Source organism: Cladophialophora yegresii (assembly GCF_000585515.1).
Source record: "Cladophialophora yegresii CBS 114405 chromosome Unknown aczIN-supercont1.3, whole genome shotgun sequence".
Lineage (NCBI taxonomy): Eukaryota > Fungi > Ascomycota > Eurotiomycetes > Chaetothyriales > Herpotrichiellaceae > Cladophialophora > Cladophialophora yegresii.
The window spans coordinates 1840215-1857526 of record NW_006913047.1 but is presented as its reverse complement, the minus strand read 5'-3'; the positions used below and the strand labels follow the sequence as shown (position 1 = coordinate 1857526).

The window sequence follows — 17312 nt, the reverse complement described above, 5'->3', positions numbered from 1 at the left end:
AATGCCTGTGAAAGACCCTTCGCTTCGAAGAGAGATTACTCCGTGCTTCGTGACTGCAACTCGGGCTTCACTATCGCCACCGCAAGACCATGTCACTGACACTGCAGACATCTTGCATGACGAGTCCTCATCCGCAGACTGTGCTGGCTCATCCACACCTTTTCAGATCCTTCGTTAACCATTCCGTTTCGATACACCCCAAACCGGCCCCGCCTCGCATTTGTGTTCACCCATAACTTGTCTTCGATTCTTCTCTCGTCCTCGATCATCCCCTTCCCTTCTTTCTCCAGACAGGCATCTTGAAGTCTCCCGAGATCAGCACATCAACGTCCAACATGTGGTCGATGATACTGCTCGGTTTCTGCGCATACCTACTGTATCTTGTGGCCAGCACTTTCTTGGGCTTCCGCCGCAATGTGAGCAAAGCAAAACAATCTGGAATCCCCTACGTTGTCGTCCCAGTCTACTATCTTAAAACCTGGTGGCTGGTAGGCCATCGACTATGGCTGCCGCTGTTGGCAAAATTGCCACGCCAGTGGACTCAATGGGTCGATTTCTGCATACCAGACTTCTACTTCCGTCGCAGCATCGAAGTCTTTCAGCAGGTCGGCTCTGATACGTTTCTAGTCGTTGCGCCGGGAGGCATGGTGTTGCACACGGCCGACCCGGCTGTCATCACGCAGATCACGACGCGAAGAAATGATTTTCCCAAGCCCACCCCCATCTACCGATCCTTGGACATCTACGGGAAGAACGTCGTGTCTACTGAGGGGCCCATCTGGCGCCAGCACCGTAAAGCCACAAGCCCACCATTCACCGAGAAGAACAACCACCTCGTGTGGACAGAGAGCATCGACCAAGCTTCTGCCATGCTGAGCTCGTGGGTTGGACCTGACGGGAAAGGCGATATTACGGTCGACCGTGTGATGGATGATACCATGCGTCTGAGTCTATATGTGATCAGCAGGGCAGGCTTCGGGAAGAAATTGGAATGGCCTTCTGCTGACGCCAAAGCCGATGTTGACGCCAACTACGTCGACAAGTCCAAGATTCAGAACGAAGAAAGTGACCGCGGTCGAGGCCATTCGATGAGCTACACGTACGCTATCCACTGCTTGCTGGACAACATCCTGTTCCAATTCCTTGTGCCGCGCTGGCTTCTCAGGCGCTTCCCAAGCGCCAAATTCCACAAGGCTGATGAAGCATACAATGAGTGGGGAAGTTACATGAGAGAAGCTGTGGAGGCCAAGAAGAAGGATCTTGAGGTGTCGGCAGATGAGAGCAAAGACCAAATGGATCTCTTGGCTCAGCTGGTCAAAGGCCAGGTCGCGTCGGAGAAGAACAAAGCCAACAGCAAGGATGTGCCTCTGACGGATTCAGAGGTGCTCGGTAATATGTTCGTCCTGATCCTTGCAGGCCACGAGACGGCCGCAAACTCGATACATTTCTCTCTGGTCTATCTCGCGCTTTACCCCAAGAGCCAACGAGCAACACAGAAGGACCTGGACCGAATATTCCAGGGCAAGCCGCCTTCAGAGTGGGATTATGACCGTGATCTGCCAGCGCTGTTCGGAGGCATGGTAGGCGCCGTGTTGGCCGAAGAACTGCGCCTGGTTCCGCCGGTCATAGGTATACCAAAGTCGACCTGGGGCGTACCGGACCAACCAATTACTATCGAGGGCAAAGCTTGCACAGTGCCTGCCGGTGTTTATATTAGCCTTGCATCAGGGAATGTCCAGCGGAATCCGAAACACTGGCCGACATCCAAGCCGACCCTGCCTGGGGGCCACACTGTGCATCCCAGAGCTAACCTGGATAACGACCTCGAGGAGTTTCATCCAGAGCGATGGCTCCTAGATGACGCCCATGATTTTGAGCAGGCTGAGACCGCGAACGGGAAGAAGGACATGCCAAACGAAACCGTGACGGCAGACGACCTTGCAATCAATGAGGCAGCTGACACATCCGACAAGTTCTATCGGCCACCCAAAGGTGCTTATGTCCCATTCAGTGACGGCTACCGAGCGTGCCTTGGCAGACGGTTTGCACAGGTGGAAGTCCTCGCTACTTTAGCTGTGATCCTGCAGAACTATTCAGTCGAATTAGCAGTTGACCAGTGGGCATCCGACGAAGAGGTCATCGCCATGGACGAAGACGCTCGCGTAGAAGTGTGGGAGAAGGCGGCCGAACGGGCGAGGAAGCTGATGCTGACTGGCCTCAGTGTCATCATATCTTTGCAAATGAGAGCTGGACATGTTGCTCTTCGGTTCGTGCCCAGGGGCCAGGAGAAATTTCCTGACGATGCAGATGAAAAGTGGAAAGCGAAGCATCCCGAACTGTGCGAGGGCACCCGGGGGACTCCAGGCTGGAGGTTTTGGGCCTGACCATTGGCTGTCTCGCCTGTCGATGATGCGTTTGGCGGGCTTTGTTTAGCTCCTATTAGCGAGCATTGGTTAGATGTACAGCTTCTCCTACCATCTACATTTGCCTTGACGGTCACGGCTTTGATGGGCCAAAGGTACGAGGTAGCCAGCCCCCCGAATCACAGAAAGTACGTGGCATAGCACAAGCCCGAGTGTCAAAAGATGCGGTGCTCAGGTCGATTTATATATCATATGCCCACCATTCTTTTTGGGGGAATACTCACACCGCCTGAGCTTGCAACGACGATGAACCGCTACAGTACTTAAGGTGAGTTAGCTCGGGGCCGTCAGCCTCTGGTAGGGGTGGCGGTGGCGGCTGCATGTGCCTTGCCTAAGCGGCTTCGCTGGCTCAATGGGAGTCGCCCAAAAGTCGCACGACGAATGCACAAATGCAGCGCTCTTCTCTCCCCTGATTCGTCTTGCCGTCATCAGCATTGAACTTTCTACAAGCTCAAGCGAATCGCCTGTCGACGTACTGTATCGCTGGTTGAAGAATAGCATGGACCAGCCGCCGTTTCTGTCCGCCAGATGCATTAAACACGGCCTTCAATCAGTGCACAGCGTCGGTCAATTGCTTTTGCTTCGCGACTAGACCGTCATCAATTGGTCCAGGCCAGAGGTTATTGGAATTCAATACCAGATCCGATATCCCATGGGCCTACAGTGTGCGGGTCTGACGCTCGCGTGCATGTCCAAGTCCTCCAATACCAGGAGCCCCTGATTGCTCGTTGCCCGTTGCCAGTGACTGGCGGTGGCAATTAGGTATGCAGCTTGCTGTTCGCTGGCAATCACCCGTTCACGCAGACGTTGGGCAGAAATATCTTGTTCGTGCACTCCAGATTCGCCCAGATAAAACCCCGAGGTCTGCTCTGACAGGTGAGTTTGTCCCTCCACGTTCCCCCTTAAGGCTCAGGAGATCGTTCCCCTTCGACCACAATCCGGCCCTTCCTGTCCTCTTGTATCACTCAGGAGAAGGAGGTCACCCTGCCACACGAACACGTCCCTCTACTTGGCCAGAGCTGTGCTGTTACATTTTGTGCCCCTCTGCTCGAACCTGTCACCTCATGCCTGGTTGGCCGTGCTCGCGGCAAGGGATGACTCTGATACACTCATGACCACCAATATCCTGTGCCTTGCTTTCAGGACATTGCCTCTCGTTGACGCACCAAGCTTCCCTCTGTCGAGCGATGGACGGCCTCACCACTGGTTCCTTAGTCACTGCCATCACTGGATGCTATCGAGCGTCGCTGTTGCTCCGTCCCTGAGCGTTGCTGTTCCTATGAGTGGACCCTTCAGCCAACCAAGATTGCCAACTCTGTATGTTCGTCTCGGTGCGCGACCGTCCACAAGGTCGTCGGCGTCGCAGCCAGGCCTACGGTGTCAACAAGGCTGCTCGCTCCTCCAAGTTGTCCCTGCTCTCCGCCATCACTACTGCGTCCCATCAATCCCATGGGTCGAACGATAGCTCGTCAACGATCACTCAAGAGTCCTATTCAAAGTCCTCGTCGAGTTCAACCAAGCGGAGCAAGTCATCGAGGACCAAGTCATCCCGAGAGGCCCGCGAGGGGAAGCCATCCTCGAGGAAGGAGAGCTCGGGACAGACGACCGAGGAGAAGAATATGTCCAGAGAGTCCGTGGACGTCTTCGAGTTTCTCGTAAACGAAGACGAACAAGATGCCATCGTGCCGGAAGTGAAAGAGCCTCCACATGCTGAAGAGCAGACTGTCGAGACAACCCCCTCGGTAAGGGACGACTCCGACACCGAAAGCGTGGTGCGGAGCCTGCATTCAGACTCGGGCATATCGATGGGGGACAGCATCCTTCACTTCAGCAATGACTCCCCAGTCGATGCTGGTTTGCCTCCGTTGCCAGAGGATGGCAGAGAACAGCCAGAGCCTCTCGAACCGCAACGAGACCAGCCCAACCACTCCAAGCGGATACAGTGGAAGTGGCCCGAGGTGCCTCGTGCGACTCATAAACACCATTTGCCGAGCCACGCTGCAAGGACACACAGTCCAGAACAGGCCCGCTTCGGGGTCCCTCCGTCGCCCAGTAGCTTCGATGGCGGCTTTCGCTCCCCAGCTCCGCTGTCTGGTTATGATCTGGTCTCGGATAAACTGGCTTCCGGAGAGCTTCCACCTGTGTTTCGGAGTTTCAAGAAGATCAGATTCCGGCTTCTGTTACAGTTACAAGATGAGATACTCGAGATGGAGCAACAGCTCGCCGCCTTGGATATCGCCGACACCCGTACCCGCCTCAATGCGGACGGTAGCACATCGCCGGCATCGAGAAGGCTCAGCTGGCAGTGGAATCAGTCTGACTTGCCAGCACATCGGTTACACATCTTGGGGCGCCTGTCAATAAAACTTGAGCAATACTGTGAGTCGAAGTACTGTGAGGGAGACAACATGAAAGGCTAACTGATGCTAGATCAGGTTCTATCAGCGTCCCAAAAGGTGGATAGGCTCTCCTCGTTACCACCACCTGCTGATATTGGCCACTTCCGGGCGTGGCTGAAAGAGCACAACCCTTTAACACACCTAGAGTCTGGGTTCTTGGATGATGACGAAGACCTCATATCGCTGACCGAAACGAGGGATCCTTCACGCATGCCCGCTGCTGAGCCGACACCTGATTTCCTTCCTCTTTGTGTTCTCACAATGACGCTTCTACCACTGCTGTTCTTCAAATTCATGACGAGCGTCCTGAATAGGTTGATCATCCTCACGATCGTGCTGGCTGCCGGGTTAGGTAGTCTAGAGAAGCTGGACAGAGCCAGGGCCGAACAGCACAAGCAATGGATTGTCGCATGTTTTGGAGTTTCGCTTCTCGCCGCGATACTGTTTTAGAAAGAAGTTTGGGAGGCGGGCGGCAACGCTCTGGACTATGATTTTTGGGACAAGGATACACGGCATAATACTCAGCCTGGGGCCATTAGATGTCCGGCGGGAGCACAATGTACTTTAGCACACGAGATGAGTAATGACGACCATGATGATGACTATCACAGCGTTCGTTGTAAAGCCTCGTCGAAGCGGGGCGCAGCCTTGTGGCCCTCGTGACGTCTTTGGGGAAGTAACCAACGCTCGTCTTCTCCAACTCGACGCGCCTGCGCATACCAACCTGATGCTGTAGGATCCAGTGCTGCTCTTTGTGTTGTTTCCAGAACCCTGCGAGCCTAAGTCTGCTGGGTCAGGCAAGACGTGCTTGGACTGTTCTCGTCTCTAGACATCATCTGGCCCTTTTATACTCCACCCTCCACCCTGGCGCCCCTTGCCTGTCGCGCGGAACTGTCATGTGCCTGCGCATGACCATAGCAGGCACAGACTCGCCGGGTTGACCATGTCTTGATTTTCACACCGCGCCTGTGGCTCACCAGGTTCGCCCACGATGGCTTCGAATTTCATGTCTCGCCTCATGAGCTCTAATAATCCCTCCGCCTCCATCTATGAAACGTTGCGGGAACAAGACGAGGACTCAGAGGGCTTGGACGTTGAGGAGACAGCAGCCATGGCCCCAGATGGTGGCAATCGAAGGGACAGCTTCACCGACCGAGCCTCAGACGACTTCAGAGCGCAGCCTCATCGAAGAGACGACCTACCACCGAGTCAGCTTGGCACACGGGGTCCGGGCCATAGCCAGATCCCTCGAAAAGACAAGAGCAGGATGCAGAACAGGTCACGGCGGCCTGGCAGACACAGCAAGCTGTTGGACGTGGAAGAGGCAGATGACGATGTGCCGGCGTCGTTACTCATCGACCACAACGCTCAGGACATTGACCCAGACTCCATCACCCTGCCTCCACCACCCAGCTCGATGCCTGATGGTCTTCCACAACGAGACGATGCAGGACCCTCAACTATGGCTCGGGGTTCTAACGCGAGACGCCGGCCTGGTCCCCAGCCGAGCAGCCAGAACCCTTCGAGAGCACAGCCGGTCAATGGAATTGTGGGCGGCAATCTTGCGAGCGCGGACCCCAAGGAGAAAGCCATGTTCCGCTGGGTCAACGTGACGGACCTGGACAACTTCCTGCTCGAAGTGTATACCTACTACCTCCACCACGGATTCTGGTCCACCCTTCTCATGCGATTCTTCAATCTTCTTAATGTTGCCTTCGTTGTGGGCTTCTCTGTTTTTTTGACCCAATGCATCGACTACCGGGAAATACGAGGGAGCACCAAAATGTCCGAGATCCTTGTCCCGCAGTGTACAAGAAGGATGGGATTCATCCCGAATGCATTGCTCTGGTGTACCACGTTTGTGTGGCTTTGGAAAGGCGTTCTGTACCTTTTCGACATCCCCCGTTTGTACCACATGCACGATTTCTACTTCTACCTCCTCGATATTCCGGAGCAAGAGATCCAGTCCATCTCGTGGCAAGAGGTCGTCAGCCGACTCATGGCGCTACGTGATTCCAACCCGACCATCACATCCAAGTCGACGCGGCCCGGCGCCTTCGTCAAGACCCAGGACAAGCAGCGCATGGACGCCCACGACATCGCCAACAGGCTCATGCGCCGACAGAACTACATGATCGCCATGATCAACAAGGACATCCTGGACCTGACGCTACCGGTGCCGTACTTGCGTCACCGCAAACTCTTCACCCGCACCCTGGAATGGAACATCGATCTCTGCATCATGGACTTTGTCTTCAACCGGAAAGGCCAAGTCCGGCCCCTCTTCCTGAAGGATACGCATCGCAAAGACTTGGCCAATGCCCTACGGTCGCGCTTCATTATTGCCGGCATCACGAGCCTGGCCTTTGCACCTTTCCTCGCCACCTTTTTCGTGCTCCGGCATTTCTTCCAGAACTTCAACGACTACCAGAAGAACCCGGCCCAGATCGGCATGAGGGACTACACGCCCTTTGCGCAGTGGAAATTTCGCGAGTTCAACGAGTTGCATCACCTGTTCCGCCGGCGGATCAACATGTCGTACCCCTTTGCGGACCGGTACATCAACCAGTTTCCCAAGGACAAAACCGTCCAGATTGCGCGGTTTGTCAGTCTAATATCTGGGGCCGTCGTCTCGGTGCTCGGTCTGGCCACAATTCTAGATCAGGACAATTTTCTGAACTTCGAGGTCACGCCCGGCCGCACGACCATCTTCTACATTGGCATCTTTGGCTCGATCTGGGCGGTGGCGCGCGGTCTGTTGCCCGAAGACAATATGGTTTACGACACGGCCTTCTCCGTCCAAGAAGTCATCCAGTTCACCCACTACGAGCCGAATCACTGGGCCAATCGCCTACATACCGTTGAGGTCAAGGAGGAATTCTCCCAGCTCTACCAGATGAAGGTGATGATCTTCCTGGAGGAGGTGCTGAGCATCTTCTTCACGCCTTTTGTGCTCTGGTTCTCTCTGCCTCGGTGCAGTGAGCGCATCATTGATTTCTTCCGCGAGTTCACCGTACATGTCGATGGGATTGGCTATGTTTGCACGTTCGCCGAGTTCAGCTTCATGGGTCAGGCCATCAGACCAGCTCCTAAGGAGAGAGGGGCCGTGAATGCTGATGGCACGGTTGCTGCTGCCACGGCGAATAATGCCAACGCCAACGCCAACGCCAATTCGAAGACCAATCCTACAAACACGAATCTAAGGGACGATTATTTCGCTTCCAAGGACAACAAACTCGAGCACAGCTACTGGGGCTTTATGAACGACTACGCTCGCAATCCCAAGACAGACATCCACTTCCCGTACAACAGCTCTCGCCGGCGCTTCAACTTCCCGCCTCCAGTCCCTGGACTCCCGTCACCGTCCTTCCCACCTCATGCAGAGCACACAGGGCAACAACCGCAGCTGCTCCGCCACGGCAGTTCAGGTCCTCTCATGGGTTCATTGGCCTCTCCGCCTCCTCAACGTGGGACTTTCGGCACCCCGAGATTTAACGCTCTGGCTCAGAACCACGGCGCGAGTCAAGGCCACGGAGCACCATCACCGCTCCAGTCTCTGCTTCTTGACCCGCATCACCAGCCATCAGCAAGTGGCTTTGGGCCAACGTCGCCTCAAGCGCTAAGGCCCCGTGGTGTCGGTGTCGGTGTTGGCAGCTTACTCGCCAAACCTCCCCGTCGCACTACTGTACCCGCCGACCGTGCCCGCGAACTCCACCCCGACGACGTCGCGGAAGAGGAAGACCAGCCTCCAAAGGATTTGCAGGCACGGGCGACGTCAATTGTAGACCGTCCTATTTCAGCCACACAAGCGCAAAGGTCTTCTTCGGCTCCCCACTCCCATTCCCAGTCGGGTGAACTGGGATCCTGGAACTACGAGGTCGATTCCTCCTCCGGTGCGGACAGCGAGGAAGAAAACGAACGGGACGTACGCGCCGTGATGGCGCCGATGGGGCCCTTGGGTCTGATCAGGCAGTTTCAGAAGGCGCAGGCTCAGGAGAGGAACGGCGGGCTGGGCAGGATTGGCGGCGAGGTATAATTTAAAAAGTAGAATGGTCTTGATCAGAGCGACGTCGAGCGATGTGTCTGCCTGGAAGAGAGACGACATACGGACAGAGGATAAGTGGACTGTCACTTGTCTACCCGAGGACAATGCATGCATACATAGGCTAGCAGTACGTGCGGGCACGGGTACCTTGGGGGGAGTACCTTGAAGCGTGCAGACACATCTACTATCCCTCAAGTACTAGGAGCAGATCAAGGCTGGAAAGCAATAATCGCATTCCAGCCTGCTTGCCAATGGGTCGATAAGTCACTCACTCACTCACTCACTCACTCAGCACTGGCATTATTTCTCCTGAGCAGGCACACGGAAGTGCCCACCCGTCGTTCATACCCGTTCTACTTTGTAGTTGTAGTAGTTCGTCCGCCCTTTCGCGTTGGTGCAGTGCATCGCGACTTCGGAAACACTCACGAAGCGGTTGCGCTTGAGTGCTCTCGCCATCAACCGCAGATCTCTGCGTTCACCTTCCTCGGACTGGGATAGTTAGTAAATACGCCTTATCAAAGTTCATGACAAGCTAGCTATATCAGCCAGATACCTGCCAATACGATCTTTGAGCTGAGACATACGATGTACGAGCACAGTTTCCTGACTCTTCTGGAAGCATTCAAGATGTCCTTCGGAGCATATGTCTCGCGCAGCGTGCTGGGGACCTACCTACCTCGTTACAGTATCTTGGACACGATCTCCCACCCCTCGCTGTACCATCAAGTGGGCTGGTGCGTGCAGGTGGACGCCATATTCCTGGCATTGTGTCACTGAATCCAGCTGTCCCGAACCGCTTGATCCACCTTTCATGGCCGATTCGTATTCTCCGTCTGGCCTCCTCTTCGTCGATAGATTCGCCGACAGGTATTTGAGGAGCCCTTTTCGAAGGGGAGTCAATGGCATCGGTTGTGTACGTGGGGGAATTCGGATGGTGAAGATGCAGGTTATCCACAACGACGTCCGTGAATTTTCGGGGTCCTAATCGAGCAAGAGCAAGCCGGGGTTGAGCAGCTCACGCGAAGTCCAGTCCGCGAACGGGTACAATCCATATCTGGATGGGAGGTGCAAGGGTGATATGCCAATCCGTTCAGTCGGTTTTGGCGGCTTTTGGTCAATGACCATATCGCTCGTTCTCGATCGTGGCACGCTTTCGACTCTTTCCCCAGCAACAGGCCTGGACGCAAATGAGATTTGCGCTGCGTGGTTGTGAAGCTGCATACCTAGTTATTGGCCTTCCGAAATCGCGTCCTGTAGGGAAATCATCGGCGCTACGCCAGCCGCTCACTTCATGCCCAGGGGAAAGGCTAAGGCTGCTTCACATGACCAGTTAACTGGTATGGCTTGTTTCGTCGCGTTCGGCGGTCGTACAGCTCGAGCCCATCGTCGCCACCTGCTACGAGGATGTCCAGTAAGTAAGCCCCTGGTGTTCAAGACCGGACACTGCATTCGTAAGCAGACTTGATGTTCAGACTGCCCTGCTGCAAATGAAACAATTTTGTCCTACTGCCTAGTCCAGACTTCGGACTCCAGGGACTCTATCGCAATGAGTGGCCGTCTTTGGCCCGACGGAGTAAGTTATTGCCCGATGTGGTGCGTCTCAGGGTCGAGAACCGCTAGCACTCAAGGTCTCAGTTGAGACTCACCGCCCAGCCTGGTGATTCTCCGTTGTCTTGTTATCTCGAGGGTCTTCCTGGCCGTATCACAAACCTGACCCATCTCCGTATGGTTGACATTTTGTCCGAACCCAACCTGAGAGCTTTGTGGACATCCGGCCATTGTTGTTAGAACCTATACTCTGCTTCCGAAAGACCACAATAGGCAGTGGACGATGTCTTTGACAGATAGGCTAGCTGGAAACGTTTTGTCCGCCTCTTCTGATCCTCGGTTGTCTTGCTTATGGCCCATCTTGGCTGTCCAGGTTGAACCTCAGCGTCAGAATGACGGAGGTCCGTTTCTGGCTGGGTGCAGTGTATCATGGTCGTAGATGGGGGCGAAGTCGATCCTAGCTAGACAAGTGTACCGTGCGGTGAGTGCGAATCAGGTGCTGGGTCGCCCAAGTGGGCCACGGTCTTGTAGCAAAACCAGCTCCGTCATTGAGAGAAATCGAAAGAGTATGCGCAAAGGAAGGATTTGGAATCAGTACCTCTTATGGCGTCCTTCAAGTCTCTGGGGCTAGTTTCTGCGTGAAACCAGTGACTCCGCGACTACGACGCGAGTGAGGCCAGAAAGAGAATCGGCGCTTCTAGACCCATTGCCACTGTAGAGAATCTGCAAAGCCACAGATTCATGAGGTCGAAGGACAGGCAAGGCAATTTGCTCTATGTGGTAGAAACCCGACTAGTTCTTATATGAAGACCAAGGGTGAGGGTCCACAGATGAAGCTTGATTCTTTGCATTGAAGTGGATTTCACCTTGGATTTCAGTCAGCACGAAGTCAACCTCGTGGGGACAAGACGTGCCGTGCCAACCGTTGTATTCCGTAGACCTGGAGAGACCGATGTACTCGTACAGAGTACGGAGTACGAGGGTGTTGTGTATCATGGTATACAGGACGGTAGGATTAGCACCGGCGGCACTGGCTAATGATGTGCATTTCATGCCCTGCTTCCACTAGTATACCTTACTTCGTAGATCAATAGGCCTCCCGGAGCAGAACTTGTCGCCATCACCTGAGGGATATGTAGCAAGAAGCGTCAGTTTCGTGGTATCCTGTCGTCACTTCTTCATCGAATGGACGACGCATTGGTCGATGCTCGGAACCTCGACGAAGTATTGCAGAAGTGCCCTGCCTGCGGTGTTGACTTGACTCTTGCTCTTCTGCACGGAGCCACGGGCCGTAAAACAAATCGCGCTGTCGGCAGGGGGGCCCTAAGACCGCTTCGCTGTGATGATCATGCTCCTGCTGGCTGCCTGTCCTCCGTCAGAGGCAGAATAGATACTGTTATATGGGTCTCCACAAGCTAGTGGTTGGTAAGTGCGGTGCTCTTGAGTCTACATACTCCGTAGTAAGCTGGGTATTGACTAAGCCGTCCATGCATGGCTCCTTCGATAGTGTCCTCACAGCAAGGCTGGGACTAGGACAGTCGTCGAATGATGTTACGAGAAAACCGAGCCTCAGTTGTCCCCATCAATCCCCGTGTTCAGCGTCGTGATGCCGTTTCAGTAAGACTTTCAGCTGCACGCAATAGGTAAGAGTATTTCTTGGCCACGGTGAAACCGGCGATCAGCGGATCACCGTCTACAGGATTTGCACGCAATCCAGGGAAACACAAAGCTGGTCTGTCATTGGTCTGTCTCCACCGCAGACCTGTGTTGGTCATCAGTTCTTTATTGAGATGTCCGCTAATTAGTTGTCCATAATCTGAGGCGACCGAAAGTGCTCTCGAATCAGCGCGTTGGAGGCTAGGTCAGGGTCAGCTGGTTGATGTCCTCGGAAACAGCACTGCGGCAGTCCAGCGCCAAGTTGCTGAGCCCGTGGAGAAAGCATTGAAGGTTGTAAGCGAGCTGGACGAGCTTTTGAGCCATCTCGCGGGAACGGCGACAGTTATGGGAGGTGCTCTGTGATGTTCCATTGAGACTTTGCCCAGCTCCTGAGCCAGGCAGCAGAAACTTCTGGTAGCTCAGCGTCGAAGTCTTTTGGTGCAGGCTCGTGATCACAAAACACGGGGGTACTTTCGTCCAGACGTACACAGCTGTGTTGACAATAATATCACTAATGCGGTGCGAGCGTGACATACGAGCCTCGAAACACATCAACAAGAGGCACAAGAGGTCTAGAAGCGGCGTATCGTGGTTGTACTACTCGTCGAAGCGACTTGGCAGCTGGGACGGGTCGTTTGCAGTTGCTTCATCGGTTGCTGTTACCACGGTACCGAGGAGTTAGCCATCTGGCAAGAACCTTCACTTTCGGCTGCGGAAAGGGTCAATGTAGTACCGAGCTAGGCCGACCGCTGGCCTTGGGTGGCAGGCGGCGGTGATCTTATGGTCACGGAATTTAGTGTCATGTCCAGATGTCGGAGTAACGACTGCTTTATAAATAGGGAAGCTGGGGTGATTATCAGGTAAGCAACCAACCTAGCCGCATTGGCCTTGGGAGACCCAGCATGCTGCATCTCTACTGGCGCCACCGCATTTCGGGAACGAGCAACGTGCGGCTGAGGAGACAAAGCTTACTTGCGCGAGGAGCCCAGCAAAGCGGTGCGGGAAGGGTTGGGACCCAACCGCCATGCCTCTCTTGACGCCCGTCTAAGAAAATCGTGTCTGTCTGTCACAAGAATTGTTGGAATGTCATATCCCTTCGTATTCATGGCGATGGTGGAATATTCTCTGCATCACGGTTAAGGTTACCCATTTCTGTACGTGCGTACTGTACTGGCATCGACCTATTAACTCTCGGCATCGATGCTCATCAGCCTTTTGTCCACCGCCGGGGTATGTCAGTATTATTGAGACAGGTGGTGAAGATTCCTTATGCCACTCCAGCCAACAGCTCGAATGCGAACATCCAAAGCTCTAAAGGGGTCTAGAGCCATCACGCGCATAAGAAACAAACTCGTGGGCGAAGTCATCGTCGTCACGCACGAGCAGGCTTATCTACAAGTATTTTCTTTGGAAAGTCGTCCCAAAGGGGGAAATGGCGCAGGCTCCTTTCAGATAAATCGAGTGTGTCGGCAAATGCGGACTAGCACAAGCCGCCACTGGGTGGAATGTGGAGGTGATCGTCCGAGTTCCGAGATTGCGCTCTTCCTACTTCGGACGTAAAAGTTTGCCCAGGAATCCCTACCGTGTCGCTATGTACGGACGAGAACATGGCATCAGAATCTAGTGGTAGCTGCTTGTAGATCGTTGTTGCGCACGAAACCTCAGTCTGCCAAGTGGGCGAGAATGTCTTGTAGCAAGAAGCTCCCCAGAGAGATAGGAAATTTTTGTAAGTCTCCACTACCTCTACGATTATGTGCGTGGTTGGAGCAGCGCCATGGCATGTCAGCCGTATCGCCACTACGTACGAGGCAGTGAGCTACGTGGCTGATACGGAGAGTCCAATGCACCTTGTGTTGGCCTGCATCAAACATTGTACGGGGTAGCTTTGCTTGGCATGGATACGATGCTGTGAGGCGCGCAACCTCGGATACACTGTTGGATCAAACGCCGACAATGTAATCTATATTACTACCAATGGCTTACGTGCAGAAGTTGCACATCGATTTTGCCCCATGTCTTTGGCGGGACTCTGAGCGCGCAGCATGATCAAGAAAGAAATAAGAAATGAATGAGGTCAAAGATCCTCCGTACTCCGTACTCAGCACAGTTTCCACGGCTGGGGAGTTTAGTGCCCATCAACTCGTGCCTCTCGGGGGCCCTCCTCCAATGACACTACCGCGCTAACAAGCGAGCTGCAGCACTCGACCCTCTTCCAACCGCTTTTTGCTCGCTGTGAGCTTGGCATTGCTACCATTTGTTGTCGCCGTTTTTAATGACCTGATGCTTCGCAGCTGCAGCGGCCAGATTTGCTTGCTGAAGACTGTCGAAGCTGGTCCTTCTGCTGGTTCACTCGGGTCCGGTAACTTCTGCTGTGACGGCTCAGCAATGTCCTCTGGACAATAGCGCCCTAAGATTACGAAGCAGCTTTCACCTGGTCGACCAATGATGCGTATATGTTCGGAGGAAATCTGAAATCAAAGCGGCGGGCCTCGACTGTGACCTGATGACCGCAGAGACCTGGCGGCAAGGGTCTATGAGGATAATGACAATGTCACGTCGAGTGTGATGGTTATCACGATCGCCGGATCAGAATATCACTGCTTCCTTCGCACGTGCACATCAAATGCACTTACTTGTATACACGACCCGGAAGCACCTTGTCGTTGACCCCTACACTACATGTCTGAGTGCGTAGCACACCCCCCCTTGGTACGTTTTAGATATCGAGTGAGAGTCGATAGCCGTTAGCGGAGCAGACGCGTAGGTTTCGCTCAATGTCTAACGTGAATGCCTGGACCGCATCCCCTCGGACTGGCTGTCCGTAGACGGTGCACCCTTCAGCTCGTCCACTCGCATAAGCAGACGTATACCTGAAATCGTTGATCATTTTCACACTCGCAGCCAAGGCCAGCAACAACTTGGGTCGGAGTCTGATGCTGGTACCCAAAATACGACGGTCTGACATCGGAAAGGATAAACCGGTCAAGTTGTCACTTTTGACATTTCGACAATCTGCAGGCGGACCCCACAGTGCTAAAGGGGCCCATTCTACCCTATCCGTTTACCGCTCCCACCTGTGCCTCGAGGCGCTCTTCGTGGCGCTGATGAGCCCAGATCCAACAGCTAGCACAGCAACGCTAGGGGCCACAGATGCCTGATCCTTGCATCGGCCCCTTTCAACCGGCTCCCTCTTCTGCATCCGGTATGCCCCCTGGCTCCTAAAGCGTTTGTTCGCACTGGTGCTGACTACCACAGCATGAAGGAACGAGCCATCGTGGCACAAGCAGTCTCACTGCCATTCTCCCGAAATGCCTTCCCATGTCGCCTTCGTATCCGACGCGGCAAATCGATGCAAGCCCACCGGAGGCACTAGATCATCTCTAGCCCCTCGAGGCTGGTCCTATCTCGACCCCATGCCCGACCCGCGCAAAGAAGCAGTGAATTGATAAATCGGCCCAATTCCATCCGTGTTCTGCTGCTGCGTCCTCACACTATAGGCATGTTCTGACTTTGATACAGACAGTCTGAGTAACAACCCTTTTCGATACACATCTGTCTGTACTCTTGTTATCAACCCTCCGGGCGTTGTACCTGTGGACTAGGATCCCTCTTGCTTTGGCTGTTGACTCGGAGCTGGGACCCTTTCCTGCGCGCATCTGCAGATCTACACTGGCCTGGGCTACTCTTTACTGCATACCCCAGCATAATCTTCAGCACGATCGCAGAGACTGGGTATGAGATTCCATTCCTGATCTCAAACATCCTGGGTTGACAGGTGTAAGGGCGATGACGACAATATCAATGGCATCCTCAACGCATTCTACATCTTCTACGTCGACCACCTTGGCGACTTCGTCACCTGCTACGAAACCCGCAACCACTCTTTCCAAGACGGAGCCGAAACCTATCAAACTGCGGGCAGCTTGTAACCACTGTTTCTCGGCAAAGGTAACATCCATGCCTTCTTTCCATCTTGGACTCCTGCTGAATTTACCTGGAACAGGTTCGATGCGACGGCAACAAAGAAGGATGTCGCAGATGCTGTGAAAAAAAGTTGTCTTGCATTTACAGCGAGTCCAGAGTGGGGAAAGTTGTAGGCAAGCGAAGGAAGCGGCCTTTGGACGACTCGATTGGCACGATCAACTCGCAGTCCTGGATCGTCCACAATTCCATCCCTGTACAATCTGTACCCTCGCCGGCTACCACCCATACTTCGGACGAGTCCGGCAAGAGACAGTGCACCCCTCCCACCTGGTCTTCGTACCTCGTCGGAGGTGATCAGAGCTTGCTCAGTTTCGACGAAACTACCGAGTCTCTGAGTGCGTTGGACATGGCAGGCAACCGGAGTTACTCAACGGCCAGTGATCTCAGCTTCTTCAGCAATAACGGCCTGCCGACCCCCGGCCTCAGTCCGCCACAGTTCCCTCGATATCTTTCGCCAGCTCAGTTAGAAGCTCGCCCTATTTCCAGACAATCACCATGTCCTGTTGATCCTTCGAAACTGCACCCGCAGAGCCGTGGGATCCCTTCTTGCATAGCCGACGGGGCCCTTGAAGACGAGGAGACGGTATGCATCAAGCTATTGGCTCACTTGAAAAAGCACTCTGCGGATGACATGCAGCCGCGAGAAACGCAGCTTGAGCTGCTGAGGAAGAGCAACGCCGCGGTGCGGCGACTACTACGCAGCAAGTCGATTCAGACGGACTACACGTGCCATCTGCTGCTGTCAAGCATCATCAATCATCTGGTCCGGCTATGCGAAAGGCTTTGCCAAGGGCGACTTGACGAGTCGCAATTCTTGTACGAGCAGGTGCATTTCGAAGGCATGCCCGGCTTTTTTGACACTCCAGTCCCGCAAAGCAGCGTCGCACTAGACCAGGAGTTGGCGGGCAATCTCATTCAAGAGGTGGCCTTTTTCACAACTGTAGTGGGCGAGTTTCTGAAAAGGAAACCCATCTATGGATTTCAGCATCTGGGGCGGCACGAGACATTCCACGTTGAGTTAGAGCAGAGGCTGAAGAAGGCGACAGTCTTACTCCAGGCATGAACAGTACGAGCACGTTGGCACAGACACAGGGTTGCCTGTGTCGCCTGGGGTGCAAGCAGACTTTTCGTGTTGGAAATGATAATGATGGAAGGACAATGATACCATGCTACACTCAAGCCTCTGCTGCGTCGTCTCCGGCTGTCCTTAAGTCTGTGCCGTCTGACCTGCTCCGGTTCCCAATGCTGCAAATAAGC

The 17312-nt window shown here is 54.2% G+C and overlaps 4 protein-coding genes across 4 annotated transcripts; all 4 read left to right on the top strand.

Annotated features, from left to right (window-relative positions):
* Positions 1-335: 335 nt before the first annotated feature.
* A1O7_04381 (uncharacterized protein) lies at positions 336-2384 on the top strand (the record flags this gene model as incomplete). The annotated part of the gene is made up of 1 exon (XM_007758392.1): positions 336-2384. One exon carries the CDS (start codon positions 336-338, stop codon positions 2382-2384), a length of 2049 nt encoding a protein of 682 aa, XP_007756582.1.
* Positions 2385-3742: 1358 nt separating this feature from the next.
* On the top strand, positions 3743-5272 carry A1O7_04380 (uncharacterized protein; the record flags this gene model as incomplete). The annotated part of the gene is made up of 2 exons (XM_007758391.1): positions 3743-4802; positions 4854-5272. The coding sequence occupies 2 exons, from the start codon at positions 3743-3745 to the stop codon at positions 5270-5272; spliced, it is 1479 nt and encodes a 492-aa protein (XP_007756581.1).
* Positions 5273-5813: 541 nt separating this feature from the next.
* A1O7_04379 (uncharacterized protein) lies at positions 5814-8858 on the top strand (the record flags this gene model as incomplete). The annotated part of the gene is made up of 1 exon (XM_007758390.1): positions 5814-8858. The coding sequence occupies one exon, from the start codon at positions 5814-5816 to the stop codon at positions 8856-8858; it is 3045 nt and encodes a 1014-aa protein (XP_007756580.1).
* A 7543-nt stretch (positions 8859-16401) lies between these two features.
* On the top strand, positions 16402-17118 carry A1O7_04378 (uncharacterized protein; the record flags this gene model as incomplete). Its single annotated transcript, XM_007758389.1, has 1 exon — positions 16402-17118. One exon carries the CDS (start codon positions 16402-16404, stop codon positions 17116-17118), a length of 717 nt encoding a protein of 238 aa, XP_007756579.1.
* Between the last annotated feature and the right edge of the window lie 194 nt (positions 17119-17312).